Here is a 19138-nt window from a genome sequence, read left to right on the forward strand (position 1 = left end):
CACACTAACTAAAAAATGCAATATTTCTATGCTATTTTTAATAATAACACATTGGAAATAATGTAAATAAAAAAAACGAGTTTTAATTAACATCGTACGCAATGCTGTTATATTGAAGAAACAGTGATGCAACAACAAAACTCTAACTTTCCTGATAGAATTTTACACCCCTGACTTGAGTTTAGCAGTCATTACAACAATGACTACAACAAAAAATATATTTAACATACATATACATATGTAACATAAGTTAATGCTTTGTATATTTCTTATTTTTCTTTCTCTGTTTTTGATTTTTATACTTTTTACATTGTGGTGAAATAAAATCTTATGAAGATTTTTACAACTTGACTGTAAGGTGACAAACATCAATTAAACCGTGTTCAAGCGGACTGTTATCAATGCTGTAAACAAACATTCATATAAAGATTTTAAATAAATCTATAAAATTAAACATATTTACTTGTTCGTGCGAGGGGCATTGAGGCAGTGGTAAGAAACGAATGCAGTTTTTTTTGCTTGCTTAATTGATCCAAACAAAAACAAAACTAATAATGTTCCATATAACTCGTGTTTTATTATTTGGTAAGCAAACTTTACAGTTTCTCTATGTTTTTATTTTAAATAAAGGTGTTTCATTTTCATTTAATTTCATGTCATTTCTTGTTTAGTGCTTTTTAAGCAAAAACAATTGAATGATAAAAACATTGACAGCATTATTGATCTTCATGAAGTGATCGGCAGATGTGTCGATAAACGGCAACATATTTGTTAATAATGAAAAAGTGATAAAAGTTTATAAGTGATTGATTTAATAATTGTATTAATAACAATAAGTTTTTATAAATTAATTTAACGCAAAATATATTGTTGATTAATAAATCCAATGTGATTTAATAGTCAGAAATTTTATTTAAAAAGTTAAAAAAAACGGATTATTTAACGGCAGTGGATAAAGTCGAGTAAGAGTGTATTTTTTGTATCATTTTTTTTTCTGTTATAAAAATTTGTTTATAAACTTCTGCGCCATGGGTTAAAAGTGTAGCAATATTTAAAGGTAAGTGCCAAAAAAGAAAAAAAAATATTTATTTTGCTTTTATTATTACACAAAATTTTTAATTAAATAGTTGATCATTTTGTATTTCTTATGTATTCTTGTCCTTAAAATAATAACAATACATAATCATAATTTTTTTGTTAAAGATATGTACATATTTAAATATGCATTGGTTGTATATAACATAAGTCATTCTCTTATAAGAGAATGATTTTTAAACATTTTAATTTTTTAAAAAAATTAAATGATCAGAAATAAAATATTATTTTTTAAAATTTTATTTAACTGGAATTAATTGTGGGCAACGTAACCCGTGAAGTACAGAATAAATGAAAATTTTAGAAATGCTTCTAAAATTAATATCATTTAAAATCACAATTTTTTATTAAAATTTTTTAATGAATTGAAATCAAAACTGTTTAAAAATATTTTTTTTTTGAACAACGTTTATTTAAAAATGTTATTTATTTATATCATTTACAAAAAATTAAATTTTTTGATTTTACGACGTGAAGAAATTAGTTTAAATTTGAAAATTTAGTTTTCTATCATTTACTAAAGCCAGGGATAAAGCCTTTCAAGAATTTATGTACAACAAATTCACAAAATCATATATTTTAGGAAAAGCAAGTTTTTTCTTGAGAGTCTGGTATTTTTTTTCAAAAAAGACGGTTTTAGACAATATGGTTCGTGTCTTTTTCTATTGCAATTAATAACACCATCCATTAATATTTCAAGATTTTATTGGCTAGAAACATATTTAATGCAATCTACATACATTCTGAAGAGCTACATTAATGCATCTTATATTTGAATCTCATTAGTTTTAATATTATTATAAGAAATGCGATCAAAAAGCAACGAGAATTTTTAATTTTTTTCTAAAACTATTTATTTGATGTTCAATGTTTATTGCATCCCCTTTAAAGGCGATCCATGAATCCATTTAATTTGTTTCTATGAGTTCATCACTGATAATGAAGATAATAGCAGGTGTAAATTTTTTTAACGTTTCTGAAAGCATTTCTATGTATGTACACTATATAAGCGATGTAATATTATCTCCAAAGGGTTTCTTCACAGTTTTAAATGCTTTATTGCATAGAATTTCTGGTACACGCTGTCTGATCCTTTTGTAATATATACACATTCTGTCTTACACTCGACTCACAAAAGTTAGACATCGATATATATTAGATAATAGCAGCAAAACCATACCCGACTCGATATACATGATAGAGTTGACGCTCTATTTTTTTTGATCACACACCATAGTGAATGAATAATTTTTTTCAAATTAAATAAAAAGTGGATTAAAAAATCTCACATTAGGTAGCATTTTACTGCTAGTTAAATTTTAATAACAAAAAATTATTTTAAATATCTTTATTAAACTTTAAATACAAATAATATAATTTGTCAAGCTAAGCTTAACCAGGACCTATTTCAACAAATGATAAGCTATTCCTTTTCAAAAAATCTATTTCAAAGATTCTCATATTTTTGTAAATTCTAAATACAAATGCATTAGTACCAAGCAGTTCGTCCAATGAGACTGGTCACAAAAAAAAAAGCTTAGCTCGGCGCCATCTATGAGGGAATGATGATAGATGAATTGTGAATACTTCTACTTAGTATCAAAATTTAAGCAGATCTACTTGAAATTGTGATGTAAGTGGAAATTTTGTGTAGTGTCACTTTGTGCAGATCGATCAAACAAAAAACAATATAGGACATAGATAACTCTGCTTTAAATTGAGTGAAAGTGGCGCAAAAAGTATGGAATAATAAATATATTCGAGAATGAATATGTATTTAGTTTAGTCAATGTATTTAGTTATTGATCTTCCAATGATTTAGCTGATTCCGGAACGGTTATGGGGACCTTGAATACGTCGACTAAACAGTATCACCAATAGACAATCGCATTAGAAACTAAAACTTAAAGTAATTGTTTGAAAACACCTTTTTTCAGGAGACTTCATGAACAGAATTCATTTCTGAATATTGAATTTTGACCAAGTATTTAGACAAAAGGTATGTTTCCGTGCACTGGACACTATACTCTTGGACGGAGATCCACAATGACTGTATAGTTTAGCACTGCAAAGACTTGTCGAAATAGTCATTGGTGATGAAGCGAAATTTTTCCTATAACTTCCGAAAACAAAACGTTAGACAACTATATGGATATCATCAGAAGAGGTGAATTTGAGAAAACAGTAGAGGAGCAAATAAAGACAATGCTGAAATCGTTCTAGAAGGCCAGACACTGTACACAGAATATTATTTGACAGTTTACAGAGTTCATAGTTTTTTTATGTGATTTCCTAATCACATTTAATTCCTTAACCCTTTAAGATGTAAACACTGCTCTCACTACACGTAATAGTTTTATACGATGATACCAATTGAAGCTATCCATTTAGATATAGTTTTCTCTTCGGGAGCTATCGAGACTTTTCTCACATTATTCTTTGGGGTATAGGACTGATTTGAAATATACAACCGGATTTTCTTAAGTTTTATTCTATTACTTTTGCTTTATTTCACATCGAATAAGAGTAATGAATACAGTTACAGTTTTCCCCCTTAATTTTGGGTCTTAACCTCAGCCACCACGGGACTCGCATTAAATGGTCAATAGCCAAAGTTATAAACCTTGACCCCCGAGATACCAAATTCACACCTGTGGTCAGGTGCTGCAGGTGAAACACAAGCGCTCTTATTTATACTCGAAACAACATGGGGTAGTACATACTAGACTTTAATCGTCTCGGGATGCCTCACTTCGAGAATATTCTAAACTAAAATATCTGGAAGATTAAAAACAGAATATAGGGGTTTGACTACAATATCAAGGTAGATTGGTTTTATTGCACAAAAATGTCTTATTGACAAAAATGCTTTGTTAACAAAATCATCATAGCACGTGAATTTTCCACCAAAAAATATGTTACCGTAATGCAGCGTAATGGAATTGAACATACAAGGCAAAGTGTCTGATTGCATTTAACATGGTAAATGCCAGCGCGATCCTTGTCACTGTTCTCTCCAAGTTGACACACAGCCTCCACGTGGCCCCTCTGGATAGCTACAATCATCCGTGCGTAGTGAACTAATGTTAAGATTGTATTGTTGTAATCTACCAAATACTTTTATTAAATTGTTATTAATAAAAGTAAAAATGCCATATAAAATTGTCATATAAAAATGCTGAGGAGTCTAAACCTGCTAATGCTAATGTTAGCATTCTTTGAAAACTATTTGTTGAAATTTTTAATCCAAAAGGTAATCTCTTGAATTAAAAATGACCTGTTTCTGTTGAAAAAGCTGTTAAAGGTTTTGATTTGTGGTTAAGTGGGATTTGATGAAATGAACTAGTCATATCTAATGTAGAGAAATATTTCGCCTTACCTAACTTATCTAGAACATCTTCCAAACGTGTTAGTGGAAATTTATCGTCTACTACTTTTTTATTTAACTGTCTGAAATCTACAACTAATCTCTATTTTTCTTGTTCCTTTTTTGGTACTATTAAAATTGGTGAGTTGTAAGGACTTACTGATGGTTCTATTATATCATCATTTAATAACTTTTTTACTTGATTTTCTAGTTCTTCGTTTTGAATGTTCAGTATCCTATAATTCTTTATATATATAGGTGTTTTATCTATTGTTGATTCAATGAATGATGTGCTGTTCATAAAAATTGTTTATAGTTAATTTCTCTCCTTCTATATGAAAAATGTTTTGGAAATCTTTACAAATATTCAATATTGAATTTTTGGCTATGTTATCTAAACCATCAATCTTTAATTTCGATTTAATTTTTTCAAATGTATATGAATTTCGATTAGAATTATATAAAAGTATGTTATAATTGTTTAATGGTTTTATTTCTATTGTTGCACATTTTAATTCTACAGGTGTGTCTCTAGTATACCTTTGGCAGATATTAAAGAATTAGCTATGAATACTCCTTTCACTATTTCTTTTCCACAGACTAAACTGTCTTCTTTTGTATTTAGTTCAACTACTTGAATTACTTCTACCCTGGGCAGTATTTTGATATTTTTAATGGTTTTTATTTTTATATTCAAGGGTAAGACAATCTCATCTTCTGAGTTTGAGATCACTAATACGCATGTTTCATAATTTATTTCATAATTATATTTTATCAAAAAATCTTTACCTAATATACCATCTATAGGTAAATTTATATTATCTTTTGTGACATTGAATTTGTGAGGTATTGTTTTACCATCAAAAAATAAATTTATATCTATTAAACCTTCTGTGGTTGTTTTTCCTGTTATGCCATTTATTTGGCAGTTTTTTGTGTTATCAAAATTGCTCTTCCCTATTATACCATCTTTTATTACTGATATCTCTGCCTCTGTGTCTACTAATAAAGTTATATACTTATTGCTACAAGAAGTTTTAACATTAATACTATTATCAATGTTTTCTATTGTTTTAAAATGTATTATTTGTTTTTGTTCTGGTTGTAATTGTTTCGATTGTTGTAACCATTGTTTTGGTTGTGACCTAGGTTGTGATTTGGATACTGCTTTAGGTTGTGCCCCGGGATTCGTGAACCGGGGGTATTCCAGTTTTTTTGATTATTGGAATTGTTGTTGAAATTTCCATTCGCATTTCTGTAATTATTCGAGAATCCGTTCCTTTGTTGAAAATTCCTGTTTGGTTGCTGTTGTATCATGCTTCTATTTTGTGTTTCTACACTTAGAGCAATTTGTACAGCTTCGTTTAGAGTAGTTGGCCTTGCTGCTGCTACTATATTCCTAAGTCAATCGTTGAGTCCATTGTTGAATGCATTTAATCCTGTGAGATCTGTCATTTTCATTATTACTTGTTTATTTTGGTCACCCTGAGTAGCTATATATATTTGGTTTAAAATTGCTATTTGTTCCTCAATTTTAGAAACAAAATGTGCAACAGTTTGGGTACCTTGTCGCAAACGTGCTAAATTATTCTGGACTAGATTAATAGATTAATAGATTTTGATTAGGTTTATAGATATTTTTCAGCTTTTGAATAAATTTTGATATTGTGTCGTCTTCTTCTTCTGAAATGAATTTGTTTTTAACTCTATTAGATAATTTAGTTGACTTAACAAACCGAAGTAAGATGGATCTCTCGATTTTATCTTTAAGTGATTCAGAATAAAATTGTAAAATGCCTATAAAGTTTGATAAACTTTTAGCATTAGCAGTGAATTCTGGTATTATTTTTGAAGCTGAAATTAAATCAAAATTAGCCATTTTTACTTCAATATTGTCTATGGGCTTGTTTAATTGTTCTGTTATTGACTTAGGTTGCAAATATTTTTCTATCTGCTCTACTAAACTATCAAATTCCAACCTTAAATTCTTGATATCTTTGATATCTGTATTTTCTTCTATATCTAACCAGATTTGATGTATTATTAGTTTTGTCTTCACTATGTACTGTTTCATGTAAACTCTATTTGGAGTTTTTTTTAAAATTTTTTAATATTTTTCTTAAGTCAATTAAATCCATATGACATTGAATTTATTGCTATGCAAAGTATTTGCTAATAATATAATGAAGTAAAAATATTACAATAATTGTTATTGAAATTACAAATGAAATTATCAGTATCATATAAATGTGTTCATTAATTTACATTATTGGAAAACTTTTATATTATTTAACAATAGTTTGAAAAAAAAATATATATATATTTTTTTTTTTTATATATGATTTTTATTAAATTTTTATACCTAAACATTAGCATTTCTAACTGCTTGTTTTTTTAATATACTTTTTAAAATGTGAATTAATTTTTATTATTATTAATATAAATAGACATATAAAGTTTAAATATCACCAGATCACTAAAATTAACAATTAATCTACCTCTATTCTGGCGCAATATTACCTACCGTTTTATCTATCTCTCTTCTCTTACTTCTCTCTCTTCTCTCCCATTTTATCTAGTTTAGATAAACTTCTAAGTACTAAGTACTAAGCCTCTTTATTTCAACTCTGGCCTTTAATCACTGAATTGCTCTCTGGGTCAATGGTTGAACAAAATGGAGGACAAAATCGAACGGTGGAATGGAATAAAATTTTTCATTCATTTTTAAGAGATGAAGATGCGAATACAGTTTTATTGGGATAAAGACTCTCATATTGAGGTTGTGGATGCTTTTCATCTACCACAAAAGAAAATCGTCGTTCTGTCATTTACTATTAAGGTGGTAAAACTTGACAAGTACTTTTTGTCCTCAGCTCGCAGATATCTAATTCACCGACACAATCTGCTCTTACTTATGACACATTATCGTTCATATTTATGAACTTTCTTGTCCAAATTCCCTCTTACAGGCCTCCTCAGTCACTGATTTTTTTGACGAGATTTATTATTTTATTTACTCTATTCAGATATTTAATCGCAGATATTTAATAGTCTTCATTCTTATTTAAATAAGTACCATCGCTTTTAAAAAACATAAATTACGTTCTTACCCTTGCTTTAGATAAATTTGCTCAAGCAAATACTTCTAATCTTTCATTCCATGATTACTGAAATATAATTTTAGTCCGAAGAGTTATACAGTCAGATGGCTGAGATTCTAACTGATTTCTAAATATGGTTTTGGTGGGTTAACGTCTCACACGGTAGTTTTCGATATTTTTCACCCAATTAAAAAAACCAAAAAAGGAGTACTTATAATCGCATTATTCCTGAGCAGATGACAGCTTTAGTAGATGCGTTCGTATTACAAAAACAATATACGTAGAAAATCAATAATAAAATCGAAAAACAAAATTAATTCTATAAGCATACAAAATTCTATAAACATAAAAAATAAGACTGAGAGAAGAAAACTAATTGTCACACTAACTAAAAAATGCAATATTTCTATGCTATTTTTAATAATAACACATTGGAAATAATGTAAATAAAAAAAACGAGTTTTAATTAACATCGTACGCAATGCTGTTATATTGAAGAAACAGTGATGCAACAACAAAACTCTAACTTTCCTGATAGAATTTTACACCCCTGACTTGAGTTTAGCAGTCATTACAACAATGACTACAACAAAAAATATATTTAACATACATATACATATGTAACATAAGTTAATGCTTTGTATATTTCTTATTTTTCTTTCTCTGTTTTTGATTTTTATACTTTTTACATTGTGGTGAAATAAAATCTTATGAAGATTTTTACAACTTGACTGTAAGGTGACAAACATCAATTAAACCGTGTTCAAGCGGACTGTTATCAATGCTGTAAACAAACATTCATATAAAGATTTTAAATAAATCTATAAAATTAAACATATTTACTTGTTCGTGCGAGGGGCATTGAGGCAGTGGTAAGAAACGAATGCAGTTTTTTTTGCTTGCTTAATTGATCCAAACAAAAACAAAACTAATAATGTTCCATATAACTCGTGTTTTATTATTTGGTAAGCAAACTTTACAGTTTCTCTATGTTTTTATTTTAAATAAAGGTGTTTCATTTTCATTTAATTTCATGTCATTTCTTGTTTAGTGCTTTTTAAGCAAAAACAATTGAATGATAAAAACATTGACAGCATTATTGATCTTCATGAAGTGATCGGCAGATGTGTCGATAAACGGCAACATATTTGTTAATAATGAAAAAGTGATAAAAGTTTATAAGTGATTGATTTAATAATTGTATTAATAACAATAAGTTTTTATAAATTAATTTAACGCAAAATATATTGTTGATTAATAAATCCAATGTGATTTAATAGTCAGAAATTTTATTTAAAAAGTTAAAAAAAACGGATTATTTAACGGCAGTGGATAAAGTCGAGTAAGAGTGTATTTTTTGTATCATTTTTTTTTCTGTTATAAAAATTTGTTTATAAACTTCTGCGCCATGGGTTAAAAGTGTAGCAATATTTAAAGGTAAGTGCCAAAAAAGAAAAAAAAATATTTATTTTGCTTTTATTATTACACAAAATTTTTAATTAAATAGTTGATCATTTTGTATTTCTTATGTATTCTTGTCCTTAAAATAATAACAATACATAATCATAATTTTTTTGTTAAAGATATGTACATATTTAAATATGCATTGGTTGTATATAACATAAGTCATTCTCTTATAAGAGAATGATTTTTAAACATTTTAATTTTTTAAAAAAATTAAATGATCAGAAATAAAATATTATTTTTTAAAATTTTATTTAACTGGAATTAATTGTGGGCAACGTAACCCGTGAAGTACAGAATAAATGAAAATTTTAGAAATGCTTCTAAAATTAATATCATTTAAAATCACAATTTTTTATTAAAATTTTTTAATGAATTGAAATCAAAACTGTTTAAAAATATTTTTTTTTTGAACAACGTTTATTTAAAAATGTTATTTATTTATATCATTTACAAAAAATTAAATTTTTTGATTTTACGACGTGAAGAAATTAGTTTAAATTTGAAAATTTAGTTTTCTATCATTTACTAAAGCCAGGGATAAAGCCTTTCAAGAATTTATGTACAACAAATTCACAAAATCATATATTTTAGGAAAAGCAAGTTTTTTCTTGAGAGTCTGGTATTTTTTTTCAAAAAAGACGGTTTTAGACAATATGGTTCGTGTCTTTTTCTATTGCAATTAATAACACCATCCATTAATATTTCAAGATTTTATTGGCTAGAAACATATTTAATGCAATCTACATACATTCTGAAGAGCTACATTAATGCATCTTATATTTGAATCTCATTAGTTTTAATATTATTATAAGAAATGCGATCAAAAAGCAACGAGAATTTTTAATTTTTTTCTAAAACTATTTATTTGATGTTCAATGTTTATTGCATCCCCTTTAAAGGCGATCCATGAATCCATTTAATTTGTTTCTATGAGTTCATCACTGATAATGAAGATAATAGCAGGTGTAAATTTTTTTAACGTTTCTGAAAGCATTTCTATGTATGTACACTATATAAGCGATGTAATATTATCTCCAAAGGGTTTCTTCACAGTTTTAAATGCTTTATTGCATAGAATTTCTGGTACACGCTGTCTGATCCTTTTGTAATATATACACATTCTGTCTTACACTCGACTCACAAAAGTTAGACATCGATATATATTAGATAATAGCAGCAAAACCATACCCGACTCGATATACATGATAGAGTTGACGCTCTATTTTTTTTGATCACACACCATAGTGAATGAATAATTTTTTTCAAATTAAATAAAAAGTGGATTAAAAAATCTCACATTAGGTAGCATTTTACTGCTAGTTAAATTTTAATAACAAAAAATTATTTTAAATATCTTTATTAAACTTTAAATACAAATAATATAATTTGTCAAGCTAAGCTTAACCAGGACCTATTTCAACAAATGATAAGCTATTCCTTTTCAAAAAATCTATTTCAAAGATTCTCATATTTTTGTAAATTCTAAATACAAATGCATTAGTACCAAGCAGTTCGTCCAATGAGACTGGTCACAAAAAAAAAAGCTTAGCTCGGCGCCATCTATGAGGGAATGATGATAGATGAATTGTGAATACTTCTACTTAGTATCAAAATTTAAGCAGATCTACTTGAAATTGTGATGTAAGTGGAAATTTTGTGTAGTGTCACTTTGTGCAGATCGATCAAACAAAAAACAATATAGGACATAGATAACTCTGCTTTAAATTGAGTGAAAGTGGCGCAAAAAGTATGGAATAATAAATATATTCGAGAATGAATATGTATTTAGTTTAGTCAATGTATTTAGTTATTGATCTTCCAATGATTTAGCTGATTCCGGAACGGTTATGGGGACCTTGAATACGTCGACTAAACAGTATCACCAATAGACAATCGCATTAGAAACTAAAACTTAAAGTAATTGTTTGAAAACACCTTTTTTCAGGAGACTTCATGAACAGAATTCATTTCTGAATATTGAATTTTGACCAAGTATTTAGACAAAAGGTATGTTTCCGTGCACTGGACACTATACTCTTGGACGGAGATCCACAATGACTGTATAGTTTAGCACTGCAAAGACTTGTCGAAATAGTCATTGGTGATGAAGCGAAATTTTTCCTATAACTTCCGAAAACAAAACGTTAGACAACTATATGGATATCATCAGAAGAGGTGAATTTGAGAAAACAGTAGAGGAGCAAATAAAGACAATGCTGAAATCGTTCTAGAAGGCCAGACACTGTACACAGAATATTATTTGACAGTTTACAGAGTTCATAGTTTTTTTATGTGATTTCCTAATCACATTTAATTCCTTAACCCTTTAAGATGTAAACACTGCTCTCACTACACGTAATAGTTTTATACGATGATACCAATTGAAGCTATCCATTTAGATATAGTTTTCTCTTCGGGAGCTATCGAGACTTTTCTCACATTATTCTTTGGGGTATATTCTATTACTATTATTATTTTATTCTATTACTTTTGCTTTATTTCACATCGAATAAGAGTAATGAATACAGTTACAGTTTTCCCCCTTAATTTTGGGTCTTAACCTCAGCCACCACGGGACTCGCATTAAATGGTCAATAGCCAAAGTTATAAACCTTGACCCCCGAGATACCAAATTCACACCTGTGGTCAGGTGCTGCAGGTGAAACACAAGCGCTCTTATTTATACTCGAAACAACATGGGGTAGTACATACTAGACTTTAATCGTCTCGGGATGCCTCACTTCGAGAATATTCTAAACTAAAATATCTGGAAGATTAAAAACAGAATATAGGGGTTTGACTACAATATCAAGGTAGATTGGTTTTATTGCACAAAAATGTCTTATTGACAAAAATGCTTTGTTAACAAAATCATCATAGCACGTGAATTTTCCACCAAAAAATATGTTACCGTAATGCAGCGTAATGGAATTGAACATACAAGGCAAAGTGTCTGATTGCATTTAACATGGTAAATGCCAGCGCGATCCTTGTCACTGTTCTCTCCAAGTTGACACACAGCCTCCACGTGGCCCCTCTGGATAGCTACAATCATCCGTGCGTAGTGAACTAATGTTAAGATTGTATTGTTGTAATCTACCAAATACTTTTATTAAATTGTTATTAATAAAAGTAAAAATGCCATATAAAATTGTCATATAAAAATGCTGAGGAGTCTAAACCTGCTAATGCTAATGTTAGCATTCTTTGAAAACTATTTGTTGAAATTTTTAATCCAAAAGGTAATCTCTTGAATTAAAAATGACCTGTTTCTGTTGAAAAAGCTGTTAAAGGTTTTGATTTGTGGTTAAGTGGGATTTGATGAAATGAACTAGTCATATCTAATGTAGAGAAATATTTCGCCTTACCTAACTTATCTAGAACATCTTCCAAACGTGTTAGTGGAAATTTATCGTCTACTACTTTTTTATTTAACTGTCTGAAATCTACAACTAATCTCTATTTTTCTTGTTCCTTTTTTGGTACTATTAAAATTGGTGAGTTGTAAGGACTTACTGATGGTTCTATTATATCATCATTTAATAACTTTTTTACTTGATTTTCTAGTTCTTCGTTTTGAATGTTCAGTATCCTATAATTCTTTATATATATAGGTGTTTTATCTATTGTTGATTCAATGAATGATGTGCTGTTCATAAAAATTGTTTATAGTTAATTTCTCTCCTTCTATATGAAAAATGTTTTGGAAATCTTTACAAATATTCAATATTGAATTTTTGGCTATGTTATCTAAACCATCAATCTTTAATTTCGATTTAATTTTTTCAAATGTATATGAATTTCGATTAGAATTATATAAAAGTATGTTATAATTGTTTAATGGTTTTATTTCTATTGTTGCACATTTTAATTCTACAGGTGTGTCTCTAGTATACCTTTGGCAGATATTAAAGAATTAGCTATGAATACTCCTTTCACTATTTCTTTTCCACAGACTAAACTGTCTTCTTTTGTATTTAGTTCAACTACTTGAATTACTTCTACCCTGGGCAGTATTTTGATATTTTTAATGGTTTTTATTTTTATATTCAAGGGTAAGACAATCTCATCTTCTGAGTTTGAGATCACTAATACGCATGTTTCATAATTTATTTCATAATTATATTTTATCAAAAAATCTTTACCTAATATACCATCTATAGGTAAATTTATATTATCTTTTGTGACATTGAATTTGTGAGGTATTGTTTTACCATCAAAAAATAAATTTATATCTATTAAACCTTCTGTGGTTGTTTTTCCTGTTATGCCATTTATTTGGCAGTTTTTTGTGTTATCAAAATTGCTCTTCCCTATTATACCATCTTTTATTACTGATATCTCTGCCTCTGTGTCTACTAATAAAGTTATATACTTATTGCTACAAGAAGTTTTAACATTAATACTATTATCAATGTTTTCTATTGTTTTAAAATGTATTATTTGTTTTTGTTCTGGTTGTAATTGTTTCGATTGTTGTAACCATTGTTTTGGTTGTGACCTAGGTTGTGATTTGGATACTGCTTTAGGTTGTGCCCCGGGATTCGTGAACCGGGGGTGTTCCAGTTTTTTTGATTATTGGAATTGTTGTTGAAATTTCCATTCGCATTTCTGTAATTATTCGAGAATCCGTTCCTTTGTTGAAAATTCCTGTTTGGTTGCTGTTGTATCATGCTTCTATTTTGTGTTTCTACACTTAGAGCAATTTGTACAGCTTCGTTTAGAGTAGTTGGCCTTGCTGCTGCTACTATATTCCTAAGTCAATCGTTGAGTCCATTGTTGAATGCATTTAATCCTGTGAGATCTGTCATTTTCATTATTACTTGTTTATTTTGGTCACCCTGAGTAGCTATATATATTTGGTTTAAAATTGCTATTTGTTCCTCAATTTTAGAAACAAAATGTGCAACAGTTTGGGTACCTTGTCGCAAACGTGCTAAATTATTCTGGACTAGATTAATAGATTAATAGATTTTGATTAGGTTTATAGATATTTTTCAGCTTTTGAATAAATTTTGATATTGTGTCGTCTTCTTCTTCTGAAATGAATTTGTTTTTAACTCTATTAGATAATTTAGTTGACTTAACAAACCGAAGTAAGATGGATCTCTCGATTTTATCTTTAAGTGATTCAGAATAAAATTGTAAAATGCCTATAAAGTTTGATAAACTTTTAGCATTAGCAGTGAATTCTGGTATTATTTTTGAAGCTGAAATTAAATCAAAATTAGCCATTTTTACTTCAATATTGTCTATGGGCTTGTTTAATTGTTCTGTTATTGACTTAGGTTGCAAATATTTTTCTATCTGCTCTACTAAACTATCAAATTCCAACCTTAAATTCTTGATATCTTTGATATCTGTATTTTCTTCTATATCTAACCAGATTTGATGTATTATTAGTTTTGTCTTCACTATGTACTGTTTCATGTAAACTCTATTTGGAGTTTTTTTTAAAATTTTTTAATATTTTTCTTAAGTCAATTAAATCCATATGACATTGAATTTATTGCTATGCAAAGTATTTGCTAATAATATAATGAAGTAAAAATATTACAATAATTGTTATTGAAATTACAAATGAAATTATCAGTATCATATAAATGTGTTCATTAATTTACATTATTGGAAAACTTTTATATTATTTAACAATAGTTTGAAAAAAAAATATATATATATTTTTTTTTTTTATATATGATTTTTATTAAATTTTTATACCTAAACATTAGCATTTCTAACTGCTTGTTTTTTTAATATACTTTTTAAAATGTGAATTAATTTTTATTATTATTAATATAAATAGACATATAAAGTTTAAATATCACCAGATCACTAAAATTAACAATTAATCTACCTCTATTCTGGCGCAATATTACCTACCGTTTTATCTATCTCTCTTCTCTTACTTCTCTCTCTTCTCTCCCATTTTATCTAGTTTAGATAAACTTCTAAGTACTAAGTACTAAGCCTCTTTATTTCAACTCTGGCCTTTAATCACTGAATTGCTCTCTGGGTCAATGGTTGAACAAAATGGAGGACAAAATCGAACGGTGGAATGGAATAAAATTTTTCATTCATTTTTAAGAGATGAAGATGCGAATACAGTTTTATTGGGATAAAGACTCTCATATTGAGGTTGTGGATGCTTTTCATCTACCACAAAAGAAAATCGTCGTTCTGTCATTTACTATTAAGGTGGTAAAACTTGACAAGTACTTTTTGTCCTCAGCTCGCAGATATCTAATTCACCGACACAATCTGCTCTTACTTATGACACATTATCGTTCATATTTATGAACTTTCTTGTCCAAATTCCCTCTTACAGGCCTCCTCAGTCACTGATTTTTTTGACGAGATTTATTATTTTATTTACTCTATTCAGATATTTAATCGCAGATATTTAATAGTCTTCATTCTTATTTAAATAAGTACCATCGCTTTTAAAAAACATAAATTACGTTCTTACCCTTGCTTTAGATAAATTTGCTCAAGCAAATACTTCTAATCTTTCATTCCATGATTACTGAAATATAATTTTAGTCCGAAGAGTTATACAGTCAGATGGCTGAGATTCTAACTGATTTCTAAATATGGTTTTGGTGGGTTAACGTCTCACACGGTAGTTTTCGATATTTTTCACCCAATTAAAAAAACCAAAAAAGGAGTACTTATAATCGCATTATTCCTGAGCAGATGACAGCTTTAGTAGATGCGTTCGTATTACAAAAACAATATACGTAGAAAATCAATAATAAAATCGAAAAACAAAATTAATTCTATAAGCATACAAAATTCTATAAACATAAAAAATAAGACTGAGAGAAGAAAACTAATTGTCACACTAACTAAAAAATGCAATATTTCTATGCTATTTTTAATAATAACACATTGGAAATAATGTAAATAAAAAAAACGAGTTTTAATTAACATCGTACGCAATGCTGTTATATTGAAGAAACAGTGATGCAACAACAAAACTCTAACTTTCCTGATAGAATTTTACACCCCTGACTTGAGTTTAGCAGTCATTACAACAATGACTACAACAAAAAATATATTTAACATACATATACATATGTAACATAAGTTAATGCTTTGTATATTTCTTATTTTTCTTTCTCTGTTTTTGATTTTTATACTTTTTACATTGTGGTGAAATAAAATCTTATGAAGATTTTTACAACTTGACTGTAAGGTGACAAACATCAATTAAACCGTGTTCAAGCGGACTGTTATCAATGCTGTAAACAAACATTCATATAAAGATTTTAAATAAATCTATAAAATTAAACATATTTACTTGTTCGTGCGAGGGGCATTGAGGCAGTGGTAAGAAACGAATGCAGTTTTTTTTGCTTGCTTAATTGATCCAAACAAAAACAAAACTAATAATGTTCCATATAACTCGTGTTTTATTATTTGGTAAGCAAACTTTACAGTTTCTCTATGTTTTTATTTTAAATAAAGGTGTTTCATTTTCATTTAATTTCATGTCATTTCTTGTTTAGTGCTTTTTAAGCAAAAACAATTGAATGATAAAAACATTGACAGCATTATTGATCTTCATGAAGTGATCGGCAGATGTGTCGATAAACGGCAACATATTTGTTAATAATGAAAAAGTGATAAAAGTTTATAAGTGATTGATTTAATAATTGTATTAATAACAATAAGTTTTTATAAATTAATTTAACGCAAAATATATTGTTGATTAATAAATCCAATGTGATTTAATAGTCAGAAATTTTATTTAAAAAGTTAAAAAAAACGGATTATTTAACGGCAGTGGATAAAGTCGAGTAAGAGTGTATTTTTTGTATCATTTTTTTTTCTGTTATAAAAATTTGTTTATAAACTTCTGCGCCATGGGTTAAAAGTGTAGCAATATTTAAAGGTAAGTGCCAAAAAAGAAAAAAAAAATATTTATTTTGCTTTTATTATTACACAAAATTTTTAATTAAATAGTTGATCATTTTGTATTTCTTATGTATTCTTGTCCTTAAAATAATAACAATACATAATCATAATTTTTTTGTTAAAGATATGTACATATTTAAATATGCATTGGTTGTATATAACATAAGTCATTCTCTTATAAGAGAATGATTTTTAAACATTTTAATTTTTTAAAAAAATTAAATGATCAGAAATAAAATATTATTTTTTAAAATTTTATTTAACTGGAATTAATTGTGGGCAACGTAACCCGTGAAGTACAGAATAAATGAAAATTTTAGAAATGCTTCTAAAATTAATATCATTTAAAATCACAATTTTTTATTAAAATTTTTTAATGAATTGAAATCAAAACTGTTTAAAAATATTTTTTTTTTGAACAACGTTTATTTAAAAATGTTATTTATTTATATCATTTACAAAAAATTAAATTTTTTGATTTTACGACGTGAAGAAATTAGTTTAAATTTGAAAATTTAGTTTTCTATCATTTACTAAAGCCAGGGATAAAGCCTTTCAAGAATTTATGTACAACAAATTCACAAAATCATATATTTTAGGAAAAGCAAGTTTTTTCTTGAGAGTCTGGTATTTTTTTTCAAAAAAGACGGTTTTAGACAATATGGTTCGTGTCTTTTTCTATTGCAATTAATAACACCATCCATTAATATTTCAAGATTTTATTGGCTAGAAACATATTTAATGCAATCTACATACATTCTGAAGAGCTACATTAATGCATCTTATATTTGAATCTCATTAGTTTTAATATTATTATAAGAAATGCGATCAAAAAGCAACGAGAATTTTTAATTTTTTTCTAAAACTATTTATTTGATGTTCAATGTTTATTGCATCCCCTTTAAAGGCGATCCATGAATCCATTTAATTTGTTTCTATGAGTTCATCACTGATAATGAAGATAATAGCAGGTGTAAATTTTTTTAACGTTTCTGAAAGCATTTCTATGTATGTACACTATATAAGCGATGTAATATTATCTCCAAAGGGTTTCTTCACAGTTTTAAATGCTTTATTGCATAGAATTTCTGGTACACGCTGTCTGATCCTTTTGTAATATATACACATTCTGTCTTACACTCGACTCACAAAAGTTAGACATCGATATATATTAGATAATAGCAGCAAAACCATACCCGACTCGATATACATGATAGAGTTGACGCTCTATTTTTTTTGATCACACACCATAGTGAATGAATAATTTTTTTCAAATTAAATAAAAAGTGGATTAAAAAATCTCACATTAGGTAGCATTTTACTGCTAGTTAAATTTTAATAACAAAAAATTATTTTAAATATCTTTATTAAACTTTAAATACAAATAATATAATTTGTCAAGCTAAGCTTAACCAGGACCTATTTCAACAAATGATAAGCTATTCCTTTTCAAAAAATCTATTTCAAAGATTCTCATATTTTTGTAAATTCTAAATACAAATGCATTAGTACCAAGCAGTTCGTCCAATGAGACTGGTCACAAAAAAAAAAGCTTAGCTCGGCGCCATCTATGAGGGAATGATGATAGATGAATTGTGAATACTTCTACTTAGTATCAAAATTTAAGCAGATCTACTTGAAATTGTGATGTAAGTGGAAATTTTGTGTAGTGTCACTTTGTGCAGATCGATCAAACAAAAAACAATATAGGACATAGATAACTCTGCTTTAAATTGAGTGAAAGTGGCGCAAAAAGTATGGAATAATAAATATATTCGAGAATGAATATGTATTTAGTTTAGTCAATGTATTTAGTTATTGATCTTCCAATGATTTAGCTGATTCCGGAACGGTTATGGGGACCTTGAATACGTCGACTAAACAGTATCACCAATAGACAATCGCATTAGAAACTAAAACTTAAAGTAATTGTTTGAAAACACCTTTTTTCAGGAGACTTCATGAACAGAATTCATTTCTGAATATTGAATTTTGACCAAGTATTTAGACAAAAGGTATGTTTCCGTGCACTGGACACTATACTCTTGGACGGAGATCCACAATGACTGTATAGTTTAGCACTGCAAAGACTTGTCGAAATAGTCATTGGTGATGAAGCGAAATTTTTCCTATAACTTCCGAAAACAAAACGTTAGACAACTATATGGATATCATCAGAAGAGGTGAATTT

General features: G+C 27.9%; 1 protein-coding gene across 1 annotated transcript in view; it reads right to left on the reverse strand.

Annotated features, from left to right (window-relative positions):
* Positions 1 to 12903: 12903 nt before the first annotated feature.
* Positions 12904 to 19138, reverse strand: part of LOC119677271 (SAFB-like transcription modulator) — an 18306-nt gene continuing 12071 nt past the window's right edge. Inside the window, exons 9-10 of the mRNA XM_038088543.1 lie at positions 13176 to 13411; positions 12904 to 13118 (exon numbers count right to left, since the gene is read on the reverse strand). Of these exons, the coding sequence (XP_037944471.1) occupies positions 12904 to 13118; positions 13176 to 13411 (451 nt within the window). The remainder of the gene's footprint in view (positions 13119 to 13175; positions 13412 to 19138) is intronic.

The sequence above is a fragment of the Teleopsis dalmanni genome, chromosome 2 (genome assembly GCF_002237135.1).
Source record: "Teleopsis dalmanni isolate 2A chromosome 2, ASM223713v2, whole genome shotgun sequence".
Lineage (NCBI taxonomy): Eukaryota > Metazoa > Arthropoda > Insecta > Diptera > Diopsidae > Teleopsis > Teleopsis dalmanni.